The 18,321-nt window shown below is 44.8% G+C and overlaps 1 protein-coding gene across 1 annotated transcript in view; it reads left to right on the top strand.

Moving 5' to 3' along the window:
* Positions 1–18,034, top strand: part of LOC126219449 (alpha-1A adrenergic receptor-like) — a 41,503-nt gene extending 23,469 nt beyond the window's left edge. Inside the window, exons 3-4 of the mRNA XM_049942145.1 lie at positions 13,917–14,333; positions 18,011–18,034. Coding sequence (XP_049798102.1) covers positions 13,917–14,333; positions 18,011–18,034 — 441 coding nt within the window. The remainder of the gene's footprint in view (positions 1–13,916; positions 14,334–18,010) is intronic.
* The last annotated feature ends 287 nt before the right edge of the window (positions 18,035–18,321 follow it).

The raw sequence follows: 18,321 nt of genomic DNA, 5'->3' as shown, positions 1-18,321 counted from the left end.
GGCCGACCTGTTTGAGATATTAAACATTTCACTGGTTGAAGAGAGTAAAATATGAGAAGTAATGAGAGACATGACTGACACCTGTAGGCTGTCAGCATGTTTATCCGGTCCCTTTTTTGCATTTGTAGTAGTAGTTATAGCAAGCAGGTGGCCACTTCATAATCTCCCTGATTTGCAGAGGACGTAAACTCGATATCTCTGGCTCTGTGTACAGAAATGGAGATAGCAGGCTAGAGAAGACAAGAGGCTTTATTTTACAGAAGTTGGCACTGCGTCACATGTTTTGCAGTTTCCGTTGGGATTCGAGGCTGGTGGGAGCAAGACTGTTTGAGTAAGATTTTTCTGTTCTGCTGAAAGTAACCACTGGGTTCCAGGAATGTTAGAATGTTCAGGATACCTTGGAAGTATTTTCCAAGCTTTTCTGAATTCAGTTTACTTGAATAGTGCATTATTTTATTTAAGTGTTTCACGATTTTTGTTTAATTAAATCAGTCAATGTCGCTTGTGGTTCTGAGTGCTTGTGGTTAGATGGGTCCTTTTTTTCAAACAGGTTCTTACAGCGCCTAAATAATGTCACTCCAGACTTTCCAATAGTTTTCAAGGGCAGTTTTCATAGTTGAGCCAACTACCTTTTGCAACTGTTTGCACGTGGTACCAAAGAGTGTTTCATGTTTCTCAGGGCGTTAAATACATCGCTACAGTGTTTTCTTGTTAACTTTGATTAGCTACCTATCTAATATTACGCCCGTCAATTTGCGTTTGTAATTCCTCAGACTTTACCAAGATTTCTTTTTCAATTAACACGCGTGGCTGACCGTTAAGGGCCCTACTGTGCTCGTTTTGCTTGTCAACTTTGTTTCAATAGTGCTGCACTGTCAGACCCAGACATTCGCGAGTAAAACTGGCGCGGTTTAATGTGCGTTCCTTTGGGAGTACAGCCACGTGGAGGGCATGCATGCAGGTCTCTAGAAAAACTTGTACTTGTAGGGTACCCTCGTTTTCCTTGTACATTCACGTCACCCACGCAGTAATGATAACATTTTCACTTCTCTTAACTGATGCGGGTGAATAAATTGAATGTGTATAGGGGGCGACCAGCTATTCTTGTATGACAGAACCTATAATTAAAAAAATACGTATGTTTTGTAGTTACCTAATGAATAACAGTCGATCGAACACGTTTTTCTTTCACTCTTGCACATAATAGACACCAGTTTGCACTTTTAAGATGACGTCTCACAAATTGCAAGAGTTTCGTAAATTGTAATGGTTAGTACATTGTGATTACCAGCAGGAGTCAGGCAGCAACAGCCGACCTAGACAGACGCAGCGACAGTGAAGTAGCCGATTTTGTGACTTCTACGAGTTCCTAACCAGGAGCAAATCTGTGTGCTTTAATAATTTAGTTTCTTGAGTTTCTGCGCGTTAATTTGATATCTGACAGACACAGTTCTCGCATTTTCGTTTGCATTGGAAAGTAAACTGATTTTGTGACGTATTACAAGTTCCTAATTAGGGGTGAATTATTTAGTTCCATCTGAGTGCTTAGATAGTTAGGTTTTTGAATCTCTACGTATTAATCTAATTTATTAAAAATGTTTAAATGTGTGTGAATTCCTAAGGGACCAAACTACAGAGGTCATCGGTCCCTAGACTTAAACACTAATTAAACTATATTACGCTAAGGACAACACACACACTCGTGCCCGAGGAGGACTCGAACCTTCGGCAGGAGGGGCCACGCGATTCGTGACATGGCGCCTCATACCGCGCGAGTACTCCGCGTGGCCAAATTTATTAGACACAGTTCCTGTATTTTCGTCAGTGTCTACAGTAGAGATCTGCAACATGTGCTGATAGTCCGTTTATCTGGGTGGTTTAGTTTTCCACGGTCTTTAATATGCGTAGGGACTGAATTGCTGTGTGTGGATGCGAGCCGAGACGGTGACACTTCGCACTCAGCTCCAGACTGCGATGGCTTTGGTTACACAGCTTGAGGCTGCAGTGGATGTGCAACACCGTTGTGGGCCGCTTGTGGGCTTCCAACAGATGTCCAGAACCAGTGGCCAGCCCAGTTAGTGCTCGCACTGAGGTTGACCTCTCACTGTGGTCGAGTGGAAGGTCGTCCTGGGGCGTAGCAGGCGGCGAAACACTTCCCAGACGACTGCATGTACGGCTTCCCCTGTTAGTCTGACAAACAGGTTCCAGGTGCTGTCTGTGGATGACGCTATTGCTGAGCCAGATGCCTTCGTCTTTCCTGTTTCAGAGGAAACCTCTGAGCCTGCAAGATGAGGACAATCATAGAGGGTGGGATTAATGATAGTTGGAGCTCCAACGTTGGACGCGTTATGAGGCCCCTTAGGGACATGGCCACCAAAAATGGGAAGAAAGCCAATGTGCAATCCGTGCGCATATCGGGTGGAGTCATTCCAGACGTGGAACGGGTCCTAGCGGATGCCATGAATTTCAAATGGCTCTGAGCACTATGGGACTTAAGTGCTGAGGTCATCAGTCCCCTAGAACTTAGAACTACTTAAACCTAACTAATCTAAGGACATCACACACATCCATACCCGAGACAGGATTCGAACCTACGACCGTAGCGGTCGCGCGGTTCCAGACTGTAGCGCCTAGAACCGCTCGGCCACACCGGCCGGCCACGGATGCCATGAAGACCAAAGGGTGCACTCAACTGCAGGTGGTGGCTCACGTTGGTACCAATAATGTGTATCACTTTGGATTGGAAGAGATTCTCTCTGGTTTCGAGCGGCTAGCAGACGTGGTAAAGGCTGCCAGTCTTGCTTGCGAGATGAAAGCAGAGCTGAGCATTTGCAGCATAGTCGAAAGGACCGACTTCGGAACTCTCGTACAGAGCTGAGTGGAGAGTCTGAATCAGAGGTTCAGACGGTTTTGCGACCGTATAGGCTGCAGATTCCTCGACTTGGGGCAAATGGTAGTTGGGTTTAGCGTTCCACTGAATACGTCGGAGTCCACTATACGTAGGAGGCGGGTACACGGGTAGCAGGGGCTTGTAGCATGGGCAGGTTAGAGGGTCTCGGGAAAACACAAAAAGGGCTTCAGTGACAAAGGGTACAGGCCGAACACAGTAAGAACGTAGATACATGAACCATCGGTACAACAGATGTAAATAGTTGTAGCTCTGTTGGGAAAGTACCAAAGCTGCAAGCGTTAATAGGAAGTACTGATGCTCAAATCGTTAGAGGCACTGGAAGCTGGCTAAAACCGGAGATAACCTCAGCCGAAATTTTTGCGAAGAACCTAACGGTGTTCCGAAAGGATAGGCTAAAAGCGGTTGGCGGTGGTGTGTTTGTTGCTGTTAGAAGTGGCTTATCTTGTCGCGAAAAAGAAGTATATAATTCATGTGTGTTAGTATGGGCAGAGGACATTGTTGGTGACCGGGATAAAATAATAATTGGATCCTTTTACCGACCTCCCAATTCAGATGATTGCTGAAAAGTTCAAAGAAAACTTGAGTTTGATTTCAAACACGTACCCCACTCATATGATTATAGTTGGTGGACTTAAATTATCTTCGATATGTTGGCGAAAATACAGGGCTATTACAAATGATTGAAGCGATTTCATAAATTCACTGTAGCTCCATTCATTGACATATGGTCACGACACACTACAGATACGTAGAAAAACTCATAAAGTTTTGTTCGGCTGAAGCCGCACTTCAGGTTTCTGCCGCCAGAGCGTTCGAGAGCGCAGTGAGACAAAATGGCGACAGGAGCCGAGAAAGCGTATGTCGTGCTTGAAATGCACTCACATCATTCAGTCATAACAGTGCAACGACACTTCAGGACGAAGTTCAACAAAGATCCACCAACTGCTAACTCCATTCGGCGATGGTATGCGCAGTTTAAAGCTTCTGGATGCCTCTGTAAGGGAAATCAACGGGTCGGCCTGCAGTGAGCGAAGAAATGGTTGAACGCGTGCGGGCAAGTTTCACGCGTAGCCCGCGGAAGTCGACGAATAAAGCAAGCGGGGAGCTAAACGTACCACAGCCGACGGTTTGGAAAATCTTACGGAAAAGGCTAAAGCAGAAGCCTTACCGTTTACAATTGCTACAAGCCCTGACAGCCGATGACAAAGTCAAACGCTTTGAATTTTCGGCGCGGTTGCAACAGCTCATGGAAGAGGATGCGTTCAGTGCGAAACTTGTTTTCAGTGATGAAGCAACATTTTTTCTTAATGGTGAAGTGAACAGACACAATGTGCGAATCTGGGCGGTAGAGAATCCTCACGCATTCGTGCAGCAAATTCACAATTCACCAAAAGTTAACGAGTTTTGTGCAATCTCACGGTTTAAAGTTTACGGCCCCTTTTTCTTCTGCGAAAAAAACGTTACAGGACACGTGGATCTGGACATGCTGGAAAATTGGCTCATACCACAAATGGAGACCGACAGCGCCGACTTCATCTTTCAACAGGATGGTGCTCCACCGCACTTCCATCATGATATTCGGCATTTCTTAAACAGGAGATTGGAAAACCGATGGATCGGTCGTGGTGGAGATCATGATCAGCAATTCATGTCATGGCCTCCACGCTCTCCCGACTTAACCCCATGCGATTTCTTTCTGTGGGGTTATGTGAAAGATTCAGTGTTTAAACCTCCTCTACCAAGAAACGTGCCAGAACTGCGAGCTCCCATCAACGATGCTTTCGAACTCATTGATGGGGACATGCTGCGCCGAGTGTGGGAGGAACTTGATTATCGGCTTGATGTCTGCCGAATCACTAAAGGGCACATATCGAACATTTGTGAATGCCTAAAAAAACTTTTTGAGTTTTTGTATGTGTGTGCAAAGCATTGTGAAAATATCTCAAATAATAAAGTTATTGTAGAGCTGTGAAATCGCTTCAATCATTTGTAATAACCCTGTACATGTTTAATTCCGGAGGTACGCATAAAACATCATCCGAAATAGTGCTAAACGCATTCTCTGAAAATTATGTCGAGCAATTAGTTCATGAGCCCATGCGAATAGTAAACGGTTGTGAAAACACGCTTGACCTCTTGGTAACAAATAATCCTGAGTTAATAACGAGCATCAAAACAGATTCAGTGATTAGTGAACACAGGGTTGTCGCAACGAGATTGAATATTGCAACCCCCAAATCCTAAAAAAAAATACTTATTCAAAAAAGCAGATAAAAATTCACTTGATGCCTTCCTGAGAGACAATCTCCACTCCTTCTAACAATACAAGTGTGGACCAGATGTGACTTGAATTCAAAGAAATAGCACCGACAGCACTTGAGAAATTTATTCTAAATAAATTAAAAGACGACGGAGCTGATTCTCCTTGGTACAGAAAATTGGTCACAATACTATTGCAGAAAGAACGAAACAAACAGACGCAAAAAATCCCACGATTGGCGAGCTCTTACATAAGCGTGTAATTTGGCGCGGAATTCAATGCGTGATGCTTATAATAGTTTCCACAGCGAAACCTGGTAGAAATTCCAAAGAGATTCTGGTCGTATATGAAGTATGCTAACGGCAAGACAAAATCAATGGCTCCTCTGCGCGATGGCAATGGCGATACTATCAAAGACAGTGCTGCCAAAGCAGAGTTACTAAGCACGGCCGTCCTAAATGCCTTCACAAAAGAAGACGAAGTGAATAATCCAGGCCGGCCGCTGTGGCCGAGAGGTTCTAGGCCCTTGAGTTTGGAACCGCGCTGCTGCTACGGTCGCAGGTTCGAACCCTGCCTCGGGCATAGATGTGAGTGATGTCGTTTGGTTAGTTAGGTTCAAGTAGTTCTAAGTCTAATGGACTGATGGCCTCAGATGTTAAGTCCCATAGTGCTTAGAGCCATTTGAACCATTTGAAATAATCCAGAATTTGAATCAACAACAGCTGCCAAAATGAGTAGCGTAGAAGTATATATCCTCGGAGTTGTGAAGCAACTTAAATCACTTAATAAAAGCAAGTCTCCGGGTCCAGACCGTATACCAGTTAGGCTCCTTTCAGAGTATGCTTATTTAATAGCTTCATACTTAACAATCATAAGCAACCGTTCGCTCTACAAAAGAGCCGTACCCAAAGACTGGAAGTTGCATAGGTCACACTTGTGTTCAAGAAAGGTAGTAAGAGTAATCCACTAAATTACAGGCCAATATCATTAACGTCGATATAAAGCAGGATTATGGAACATATATTGTGTTCGAACGCTATGAATAACGTCAAAGAAAATGGTCTATTGACTCACAGTCAACATGGATTTAGAAAACATCGTTCTTGTGAAGCACAACTAGCCCTTTACTCGCATGAAGTGTTGAGCGCTATTGACAAGGTATGTCAGATTCATTCCGTATTTCTGTATTTCCGGAAGGCTTTTGACACTATTCCACACAAGCGGCTTGTAATGAAATTGCGTGCTTATGGACTAACGTCTCAGTTATGTGACTGGATTCGTGATTTCTGTTAGAGAGGTTACAGTTCGCTGTAATTGACGGAAAGTCATTGAGTAAAACAGAAGTGATTTCTGGCGTTCCGCAGGATAGGCCCTTTGCTGTTTCTTATCGATACAAACGATCTGGGAAACAATCTGAGCAGCCGTATTAGTTTGTATGCAGATGACGCTGTCGTTTATCGTCTAATGAAATAATCATAAGATTAAAAAAAATTGCAAAACGATTTATATATTTTATTGAATCGACCTACATAGGGCGAAACTATGATCATGATAAAATAAGGGGAATCAGAGCTCATATGGAAAGATATAGGTGTTCGTTCTTTCCGCGCGCTATACGAGATTGGAATGATACAGAATTGTGAAGGTGGAGCTTCTAAACGGCAATGGAGACCTCGATTGGCGTGTTGCGGAGTGTCCTCTCCAACCGCTAGCTTACGGCGATGGTGACCTACGTTGTCCTGCAGCCACATCATCTTGTTCATCTTCGTCGTCCCGGAGTTGGCGTCGGCTAAGGTCGGTCTGCTGTCTTCTGGCGCGGGCGTCATCAAATATCCGCGCCTTTCTCGACAATAGCGCACCACATGTCCCGGTTGCGAGCAGTGGAAACATACTGGTTTGTTATCCTGAGTCCTCCAGACAGGTTCCTCATGCGGCATTGTAGGAACGTAACTTCGCCTGGGTCTCGACTTTTTCACCGTTTTAAAGGGAAATAAAGGACGAGAGATTGGGTTCAATGCCTGTTCCACTTCCTCCCTTATGACATCTTGAAGTGTCTAGGTGTTTTTGCTCGACTTGCAAGCCAAGTGCCTTCTGAACTTCCTCTCTCACCATCTGACGAAGAACACTTGTGAAATCAGTTTCTTCCTCCATCACAGACATCGATAAGACATTTGGAAGCCGTTCAATCTTCTTGCGTGTAACTCTTTTTTGATGCATTGTCTCGATATACTGGCACCATTTTATGAAGTCGTCTGCTGTCGAGACCTCCTTCAGGAGTAGGCCTTGATACATGTCCTCATCAACACCCTTCATGAGATGTGCAACCTTATCTTCCTCCTTCATTCTAGGATCCACTTTTTTACACAGCTCCAAGACGTCTCGAATGTAGGATGCTGTAGTTTCTCCTGGGCGCTGTGCCCTGCACTTTAATTTATCTTCAGCCTTGCACTTATGCCGTTATGTGTCGCCGAAATACTTGCGCATTTCTGCCTGGAATACTTCCCAGCTTGTGAACTTCTCCTCGTTGTTGTCATACCATTGCTTGGCAGTGCCCTCCATGTGGAAAAATACGATAGCCAAACACACGGTGTCATCCCTTTTGTTAAATTTGGCTATACGCTCATATACCTTCAGCCAGTTGTTTGGATCTTGGCCATCATCACCAGAGAACCCGGAAGGATGTCGCATGTAGTGGCACGCAGTTGTTATCATCGTAACGTCCTCTTCTTCTTCTGCCTCCGATAGATTGCGATCTGTTGAATATGGCTCGATCTCGGGTTTCTCGCCACGTGGTGGTGGCCTGATGGGAGCCACTGTGTCGTCGATAATACAATATATGCTATCACAAGTTCCACTACCCAGCGTCTCCACCAGAATAATGTCACGTAGGAAAAGGTGTAATTAGATGAATGACGAACGCTAACTTCACTTAACGAAGGTTTATTCAGCACTTGCACATACAAGAGCGCGGAACGAACTGCCTCCAGCCAGAACACATACCGTATATACACAGTTAAAGAACATTCCATTACAATGATTCCTGATATTCTTGGCTACTTCTAGAATTTCCTCGAACCGAATATTGAAATTAATATTTTACAATTCAGGTGAGTTTTGAATTCATGACCCTCCATGCAACAGTCTAGTTTCGTAATCGCTACACCACAGTGACGGTACTACTCAGCTTCTTCTGCTACAATATTAACTTGATAATCATGTTTTATTAGCACTGAAAGATGCTCTATGGGTCCAAAACACCATCCTGACAATGTAGAGGGTCCTATATAGAAGTACAGAAAAAATTAAGAACAGAATAAAAGTAACCACTGAGGATGCCACAAAGACGCTGAAATATTCTTGGGTTTATATAAAAAAACAGTTGATTGCATAACAGGTAGACCTGAAGCCAGTAATTTTATTTACAAATGTTGCTACTGTAAGAGTTCCGAAACCAAGCGGTGAATATATTCACGTTGCTTGTTAACATACAGAGCGATATTTTGATCTGTATAGAATCTCAAATGATGCATAGATAACCTTGAATGAAACTGAAGTTACGCACTATCTTTTACATAAATTATTATATGCATCGATTAAAGTTACTTTTATGACGAACATAAATGACAAGTCGGAAGAACATTAAACGAATTAATTCATACATAAAATGATTTCATTTTAAGAGTTTCATCAGAGCCGCATTGTCTGAACTAACCACATTGATTAGAACATGCTGAAAGTTTTCACTCGGGAATCAACACAAAACTGATGGTAGCGATGGAACCTCTGTACTTCCTCTGGTTCTGCCCAAGCAGCGGGAACTGACGAATGAGTTCGAGGGAGTGTGGCATACTTTTCTTTGTGTGGGAACTTAGCGTGTGCCCCTTCCGTCAATGGTGCGCGATTATCTGTTCCAACACAGGCGGCATCCGAAGGTCATTCCTGTAAACGAGAACCATTTGTCGCTGATTATCGAATAAGCTATTGACCCAAAAAGAAACGCAAGAACAATTTTCGTCTACTCGTTGCTCGTGTTTCTCCACATATCGAAACGCTATCCACTACACGTCGATAAGAACGGTCCCAAAATTTTGTCAAATATCTAATTTTGTTTCGATATTTGCCTGAAAAATTTTATGTAGTTATTAATATTACGAGTAGAAGGTTCATTTTGTCCGTCCTAGAAGCCTTTGTCGCGTCGCCCCAAGTCAAGGTCGCGATGACGGCCAAAATCCATGCACTCTCGGCAGGGTGTGGCGGGCGAAAATAATTACGCGAACTACTGATAAGCATATTTAATCTTATATTGGCGGATCTGGATAAATTTTCTGCACTAGCGCACTATCTAATCAGTCTAAGTATGGGTCAACAGTCTCTCTTTGACCCCCGGGCAGTAGTAAACTTCTCACTATTCCAGAATCAATAATTAATGCTCCATTAGAACCAAACTACTTTCAGAAACATTGTAGGATTTTACCAGTGGAGTGGAATACACTATCTCATCAAAAGTGTCGGTACATCACTTTGTTCTGCTCGAACTGATTGACCATTAAAGGCCACAAGTGTTAGAGCTGCTAATATAAAGAGATGTGCAGGGGCTGTTGTGCTCTTAGCGGAGAAGCAGTAAAATTAGACTGGGTTGCGCAGACAGGATGGTGATATCGAACGTGGGCTTATCATTGGATGACACCTAAGAAACATTTCCATTTCAGCCCTTCTACAGATGGCTAAATCGACTGCTGGTAGCGCGATTGTGGTGCCAAACAGGAAAGAACAACTGGAGCTAAATCAACGACAGGTCGACCTCGAGTACTTACGGACAAGGATCGTCACCACGCTGCGGGTGGCTGTTAAAAGTCGCAGGAAATCAGTGGAAGTAATCAGTCGTAAGTTCCGGAGGTCTACCAACAGTCCAGACAGCACATGAATGTGTCTGGAGCTGAAAACGGTAGGGTACAATCGTTGAGCAGCTACTCATAAGTAGTTGTTGTAAAGACTGACGTCTCTGGACAGAGGTTTACTGAAAACGAGAAATTTGGTGTGATGAATCACGCTGTACATTGTGAGAATCCGAAGGAAGGCTTTCACTGTGGCGTCTGCCTGGAGAACGATACGTGCCATAATGTTTAGTGACAATAGTGAAGTATGGGGGAAATTGTGTAACGATATGGGGTGTGTTTTGTGGTTAGGATGTGGTTCTCTTGCCGCACTTAAGAAAACGCTACGAGCGCAAGGATATGAACAGATTTTACAGCACTGTGTACTGTGTACAGTAGAGGAACAGTTCATATGTGATGACTGCTTCTATAAGAATGACTGTGCACCTAAAGCACATTCCTCGAATGGAGATGCCTACCCAGAGTCCCGATCTGAAGGTAGCTCAGCGTCTTTGGGTTGACTTAGAACGTCGACTACGCACCTGACCCTAGGGTCCTACACCACTTTTGTCTGGTTCACTTCTTCAGACAATGAGACACATTACTGGAAGTAACTCTAGCAAAGTTTGAGCCGTTACAAAGCGAAGAGTGCACAGCTCACATTAATTTCTTCTAATAGGTGCATAGGTAGTTTTCATCAGGTAGTGCATAGCTAACAGCCCATATACCACGTTCTTTTGGCGCTAAACGTCTCGACGATAACATTGAAAAAACCTTAGTAGGAATACAATTCAAATTCAAAAGGTTAGAACACCATCAAAAACACGCCCTTCAAATTTCCTCATGAAAAAATAAAATTCATTTGCGTTAGTTAAAACTTTCCGCATTGTCTTTGTTCAGAGAACCTTACATCCAGATAATTAATGGTTCCTGGCTCTGAAACAAGATACCTCTTCGTTCACATTAAGCCAAGAATCGCCTAGAAAATCGGAGAAGGACTTAACAGAATTGCACGGCTGCACGCAGGAACTCACTTTCATGTATTTTTGAAAAGTAGCTTCGTTGATCACAGAGGATCACTAACTCCTGACTTCAGCTGAACACGTCAAAACAGCGACTCCGCTCTACATAGATAACGAGTTGCTGGTTCAATCCCGCGCCGACTGTAGGCAGATAATTCCAAGAAATTATTTGGCTCTTTGAGCTAATCACCCTTAGGTATATAATTTCATTGGCATTTTTGGCCCTGATTACTGGACTTTCTCTAGAAGGTGATGCTTACTTTCAGTTTACTTCCATGAGGTGTTGGAAAAAGCCAGCCATCATGGGACACCTACGGCAGCGATTCAATTGCTGACCGGTCGGGAGACCCACTGGATAACCATAGCCACAATCACTATGATTGTGCTGCACCCTAGCTGGCTGTACTGACGGAGTGTAGGCTGGCAGGTAGCAGTCAGTATAAAAGCATCCATTCACACCATGACTGATCCACTGACCCACTGAACGACCGCAGTCGCGACTTGTCTGGCGTTATGTGGACATCGGCGACTGCTGGGAAAATTCTATCTGGCTGTATTGATGAAGTGTTGACTGGCTTGTAACAGTCAGCGCAATACATAAAGGCTCACCAGTGGAGCCGACAGACCTGGACCACAGATCATGAGCCCATCACACACAGGCGAGCAGGTCGGGGCTGACCTGACCTGCTTGGGAAGTGGGTCGGCGGATCAGTCCGCCTATGTATTTGGACCATAAGATGTAGAGGCTCGCTGGTGGAACTGAAACACCCGAACTGTGAATCGCGTTGTGAGCTCAACGCCCGTATACAAATGAATGGGTCAGCAGACCAGTCAACCCATGAATGAGGGGACATTCACTCTCCCTGATGACAGCTTAGTAAGCTAAGACAATAACACAGTTGCAGCTCGTCAAATTAAACACCTTTCAGCCGTCTAGTTTCCAAACTTGTTTTATTTGGCTACCAGTTCCAGCGCTTTACTACGCCATCTTCATGTCCCTGACCAACCTGTAGGATGATTCTACCTCGGTTCTGATCAAAACAGGGGCCAGCAATACTTGTATTAGTAGATTTTTACTATAGAGATACCATTTCTTTTAAAGATGGCGTAGTAGAACGACGTGACTGGTACCCAAATACACTCCTGGAAATTGAAATAAGAACACCGTGAATTCATTGTCCCAGGAAGGGGAAACTTTATTGACACATTCCTGGGGTCAGATACATCACATGATCACACTGACAGAACCACAGGCACATAGACACAGGCAACAGAGCATGCACAATGTCGGCACTAGTACAGTGTATATCCACCTTTCGCAGCGATGCAGGCTGCTATTCTCCCATGGAGACGATCGTAGAGATGCTGGATGTAGTCCTGTGGAACGGCTTGCCATGCCATTTCCACCTGGCGCCTCAGTTGGACCAGCGTTCGTGCTGGACGTGCAGACCGCGTGAGACGACGCTTCATCCAGTCCCAAACATGCTCAATGGGGGACAGATCCGGAGATCTTGCTGGCCAGGGTAGTTGACTTACACCTTCTAGAGCACGTTGGGTGGCACGGGATACATGCGGACGTGCATTGTCCTGTTGGAACAGAAAGTTCCCTTGCCGGTCTAGGAATGGTAGAACGATGGGTTCGATGACGGTTTGGATGTACGGTGCACTATTCAGTGTCCCCTCGACGATCACCAGTGGTGTACGGCCAGTGTAGGAGATCGCTCCCCACACCATGATGCCGGGTGTTGGCCCTGTGTGCCTCGGTCGTATGCAGTCCTGATTGTGGCGCTCACCTGCACGGCGCCAAACACGCATACGACCATCATTGGCACCAAGGCAGAAGCGACTTTCATCGCTGAAGACGACACGTCTCCATTCGTCCCTCCATTCACGCCTATCGCGACACCACTGGAGGCGGGCTGCACGGTGTTGGGGCGTGAGCGGAAGACGGCCTAACGGTGTGCGGGACCGTAGCCCAGCTTCATGGAGACGGTTGCGAATGGTCCTCGCCGATACCCCAGGAGCAACAGTGTCCCTAATTTGCTGGGAAGTGGCGGTGCGGTCCCCTACGGCACTGCGTAGGATCCTACGGTCTTGGCGTGCATCCGTGCGTCGCTGCGGTCCGGTCCCAGGTCGACGGGCACGTGCACCTTCCGCCGACCACTGGCGACAACATCGATGTACTGTGGAGATCTCACGCCCCACGTGTTGAGCAATTCGGCGGTACGTCCACCCGGCCTCCCGCATGCCCACTATACGCCCTCGCTCAAAGTCCGTCAACTGCACATACGGTTCACGTCCACGCTGTCGCGGCATGCTATCAGTGTTAAAGACTGCGATGGAGCTCCGTATGCCACGGCAAACTGGCTGACACTGACGGCGGCGGTGCACAAATGCTGCGCAGCTAGCGCCATTCGACGGCCAACACCGCGGTTCCTGGTGTGTCCGCTGTGCCGTGCGTGTGATCATTGCTTGTACAGCCCTCTCGCAGTGTCCGGAGCAAGTATGGTGGGTCTGACACACCGGTGTCAATGTGTTCTTTTTTCCATTTCCAGGAGTGTAAAACAAGTTTGGAAACTAGACTGCTGGAAGGTGTTTAATTTGACATCCTGTATCTAACAGCCGAGTCCTGCAACCATCTGTGAAAAGATGGACATACAGATAACCCAGTTAAGGAAATTAGGGAAAGGTTGGGTCCATTACCTCCATGTAGATAAAATCCACCATCCTCTGCCACCGAAATCGGTTCTGACATCCACAGCAGCGAACTGCACGAGCACACGGGAGCGGTCAGGAAACGCTACGTCATGAGAGAGGTGTGCACCGTGCGCCGTGCGCCGTGCCCGCAGGTGGACCGGTACGTGGGCGTGTCGCGGCCGCTGTCGTACGGCCGCATCCTGACGCGGCGGCGCGTGCGCGCGCTGATCGCCACCACGTGGCTGCTGGCGCTGGCTATCAGCGTGGCGCAACCCTTGGGCTGGCGCGAGGGCGACGCCTCCGCCGGCGGCAGCGGCAGCGGCAGCGGCGAGTGCCACGTCAACAAGCAGCTGGGCTACGTCATCTTCTCGGCGGCCGGCTCCTTCTACCTGCCCGCGCTCGTCATCCTGGCGCTGTACGCGCTCGTGTACCGCGCCGCCTCCCGCCACGAGGCCTTCCTGCAGGCCGGCCAGCGCACCACTCGCTCCGCCGTGACGCTGCGCGTCCACCTGGGCGCGCCCGGCTCCCGCAGGGGCACCCTCGCCGCCCACGACGCCGCCGACGGCAAGGTAGGCCGGCCGTCCTTCTCACTGCTCGTTTTAAATATGAACATTTCTTGTAATACCACAATGCAACCACTGTTATTCTTCAAGCGTTCGTTCACTGATATGAATTTTGAGTTCATTCACTGATGCTGATGACTTAATGAGGGTTGTTTCCCCTGGCTCCAGAGCTAGAGTAATTATGAAGAACTAGCGAACCCGACAATGCTTTGCAAGTTTTAAATATGTATGGAGAATGGATGTAGCCGTACAACCTAACTCCTTCGCCCACCTTTGTCCGTCATCTCCTTCCCCTTCCTCACTCCATCTCCTCATTCCTCACTCTCCGTCCATCTCCTCCTTCGCCTCTCTACGTCCATTTCCTGTCTCCTACTATCTCTCCATCTCCCCCCCCCCCCCCCCCCCCCCTCACTTTGACACTGAGCCTTGTTTATTATTATTGCAAACGAAACCTTGATTCGAATTTCAACTCTTAAAATGAATGGATAAATCGGCTGGGATCATTAGTGCACAGGGTACGGTAAATAAGAGCAACAATTTGGTTTAAAAGTTCTGTTGCTGTTGTTACAACTAACCCTTGAGAAAGAACACGAAACCGCGCATTTCACAGCACAGTATAGTATTTTCTTTCTCGCAGTCATATACAGGGTGAGTCACCTAACATTACCGCTGGATATATTTCGTAAACCACATCAAATACTGAGGAATCGATTCCACAGACCGAACGTGAGGAGAGGGACTAGTGTAATTGGTTAATACAAACCATAAAAAAATGCACGGAAGTATGTTTTTTAACACAAACCTACTTTTTTTAAAATGGAACCCCGTTAGTTTTGTTAGCACATCTGAACATATAAACAAATACGTAATCAGTGCCGTTTGTTGCATTGTAAAATGTTAATTACATCCGGAGATATTGTAACCTAAAGTTGACGCTTGAGTACCACTCCTCCGCTGTTCGATCGTGTGTATCTGAGAGCACCGAATTACGTAGGGATCCAAAAGGAACGGTTATGGACCTTAGGTACAGCAGAGACTGGAACAGCACATTACGTCCACATGCTAACACCTTTTATTGATCTTTTTCAGTGACGCACATCTACATTACCACGAGGGGCGAGGTACACGTACACACGTGGTTTCCGTTTTCAATTACGGAGTGGAATAGAGTGTGTCCCGACATGTCAGGCCAATAGATGTTCAATGTGGTGGCAATCATTTGCTGCACACAATTGCAATCTCTGGCGTAATGAATGTCGTACACGCCGCAGTACATCTGGTGTAATGTCGCCGCAGGCTGCCACAATACGTTGTTTCATATCCTCTGGGGTTGTTGGCACATCACGGTACACATTCTCCTTTAACGTACCCCACAGAAAGAAGTCCAGAGGTGTAAGATCAGGAGAACGGGCTGGCCAATTTATGCGTCCTCCACGTCCTATGAAACGCCCGTCGAACGTGTACCTCACCCCTCATGGTGATGTACATGTGCGTCAGTGAAAAAGACCAATAAAAAGGTGTTAGCACGTGGACGTAATGTGCTGTTCCAGTCTCTTCTGTACCTAAGGTCCATAACCGTTCCCTTTGGATCCCTACGTAATTCGGTGCTCTCAGATACACACGATCGAACAGCGGAGGAGTGGTACTCAAGCGTCAACTTTACGTTACAATATCTCCGGATGTAATTAACATTTTACAATGCAACAAACGGCACTGATTACGTATTTGTTTATATGTTCAGATGTGCTAACAAAACTAACGGGGTTCCATTTTAAAAAACGTAGGTTAGTGTTAAGAAACAAACTTCCGTGCATTTTTGTATGGTTTGTATTAACCAATTACACTAGCCCCTCTCCTCACGTTCAGTCTGTGGAAACGATTCGTCAGTATTTGATGTGGTTTACGAAATATATCCAGCGGTATAGCATGTGGACGCACATATAAAAGAAAGTCATGTTAGTTACACCATTACTCAAGAACGGCTCGACCGATTTGGCTGAAAATTGGTGGAGAGGTAGCTTAGAAGCATGAGACGGACATATGATACTTTTTATCCCACTTGACCGCTATAAAATGTGGTATAACAAAAACGCATCTGGCATGGAATAGCAAAACGCAAATGTCAGATAAACATCATTATAAAACGTAGTATAACAAAAACGCATCTGACATGGAATAACAAAACGCAAATGATAGCTAAACGTCTATGGTTAAGTATCAGTATATACCATTAATTAAAAATTTAAAGAAATAATCTGTATTTTCTTTGAATCATCATTAACAAAGCCGCGACCAAGACGATCGAATATTTCTCGACAAAGCCGTAATGCAAGAAGGATACAAAACAATGCGAATGAAAGAACTGAAAAGAACAACAAACTGCCCGTGAAGAGCACCGCGTCAGTATGGCTCGACTTCGTGCTTCTCAATCACAAGAGCACAGTGAGACTGCCCATGAAATCGCTCGGTTGGCAATGCGAAATCGTCGAGCGAGCAACAGAGATCAACATGTAGATAATTTTCGACGCACAAGAAGAGATGTAGATGACCAAAACTACATAATTCAGAATGAGATCATTGGTAAAATGCATTCATTCAAATCTATTGACTGTGTAACAAATGAAAATGAAGCCACCAACTATTCAATTGAATTTTTAAACTCCTTGGATGTGCCTGGCTTACCACCACACAATTTACGCCTAAAAGTTGGCTCCGTAGAAATCATGCTTCGAAACATAAACCAACCGAAACTGTGCAACGGTACGCCTTTGGTGGTAAGTAAATTGATGAACAATGTTATTTACGCGACGATACTCAAAGGAAAATTTGAAGGTGAGGAAGTTCTCATTCCGAGGATCCCGATGATCCCAACCGATAAGCCGTTTGACTTCAATTTCCGACCCATCTTGCATTCGCCATAACCATTAACAAATCACAAGGCCAATCCTTGAAAGTTTGTGGTTTAAATCTGGAATATCCATGTTTTTCACATGGTTAATTATATGTGGCATGTTCACGGGTCGGAAGTCCATCTGCGTTGTTTGTTCTTGCGCCTGATAATAAAACAAAAAATGTCGTGTATCACAAGGTACTTAATTGAAGAGTGGAAGCTATGCACCAAAAAACATAAATACTAAAGAATCATTGAAATACTTTTTTATTTGTATTTCCCAATAAAAAATTGAACTTAACATCCAAAATCTGATTATTTATTGGCTTTAAGGCGGAACAGAGTTCGCCGGGTCAGCTAGTTTTTAATAGAAAACCTACACATTGTTACCTAAAAAAATGTATCCTAAAAAATGTATCGCCTTTGCCCGTCTGCATGTTTATCAGTGTATCGTGTAAAATTTTGAAGTAAATCGGTCTAGAACATTTGCAATTTTTGCTAACAAAGCTTCCCTATTACATATTAAACATGTTTACATATCATATAGAATAAAAATATACAGACGGTGCCCGTCCGAATGTTTATCAGAGTACCGTGTGAAAATTTAAAGTAAATTTGTTAAGATCTTTTCGAGATTTTATAGTAGTATTTCCTCTTTATTTATATGTATGACTTACATTAAAATATGTCACATATATTCGTCCAATCATTTATTAGAGAATGGTGTAAAAATTTAAAATAAATCGGTGTAGAAATTTTCGAGCTTTTTGCAAACAACTTTTCTCTTTTTCAGACTGTTTCTGATCAGCCTGCATGAAGGAAAGACATTGTTTAAGGTTATTTAAGTTACTGACCTACTTCCTTCAGATTTTCGCACTGTGCTATAGTAAACATATTTACCTTTACATAAATATTTAAAAAATGTGTAGCCGGCGTCTGTCTATGTTTATTGGAGTTTTGTGTAAAAATTCTAAGAAAACTGCTCAAGAACTTTTCGAGATTTTTAGAAACAACTTTCAACAACATTTCGTCTCATATCTCTCATATAGATAGATGGATTTATGTATTAAAATATATATCATTTGTCAGTCCGAATGCTTACTG

This window comes from Schistocerca nitens, chromosome 1, assembly GCF_023898315.1.
Source record: "Schistocerca nitens isolate TAMUIC-IGC-003100 chromosome 1, iqSchNite1.1, whole genome shotgun sequence".
Classification (NCBI taxonomy): Eukaryota; Metazoa; Arthropoda; class Insecta; order Orthoptera; family Acrididae; genus Schistocerca; species Schistocerca nitens.
Note: the sequence above shows the minus strand (reverse complement) of the source record. Positions and strands in the feature narration are given on the sequence as shown.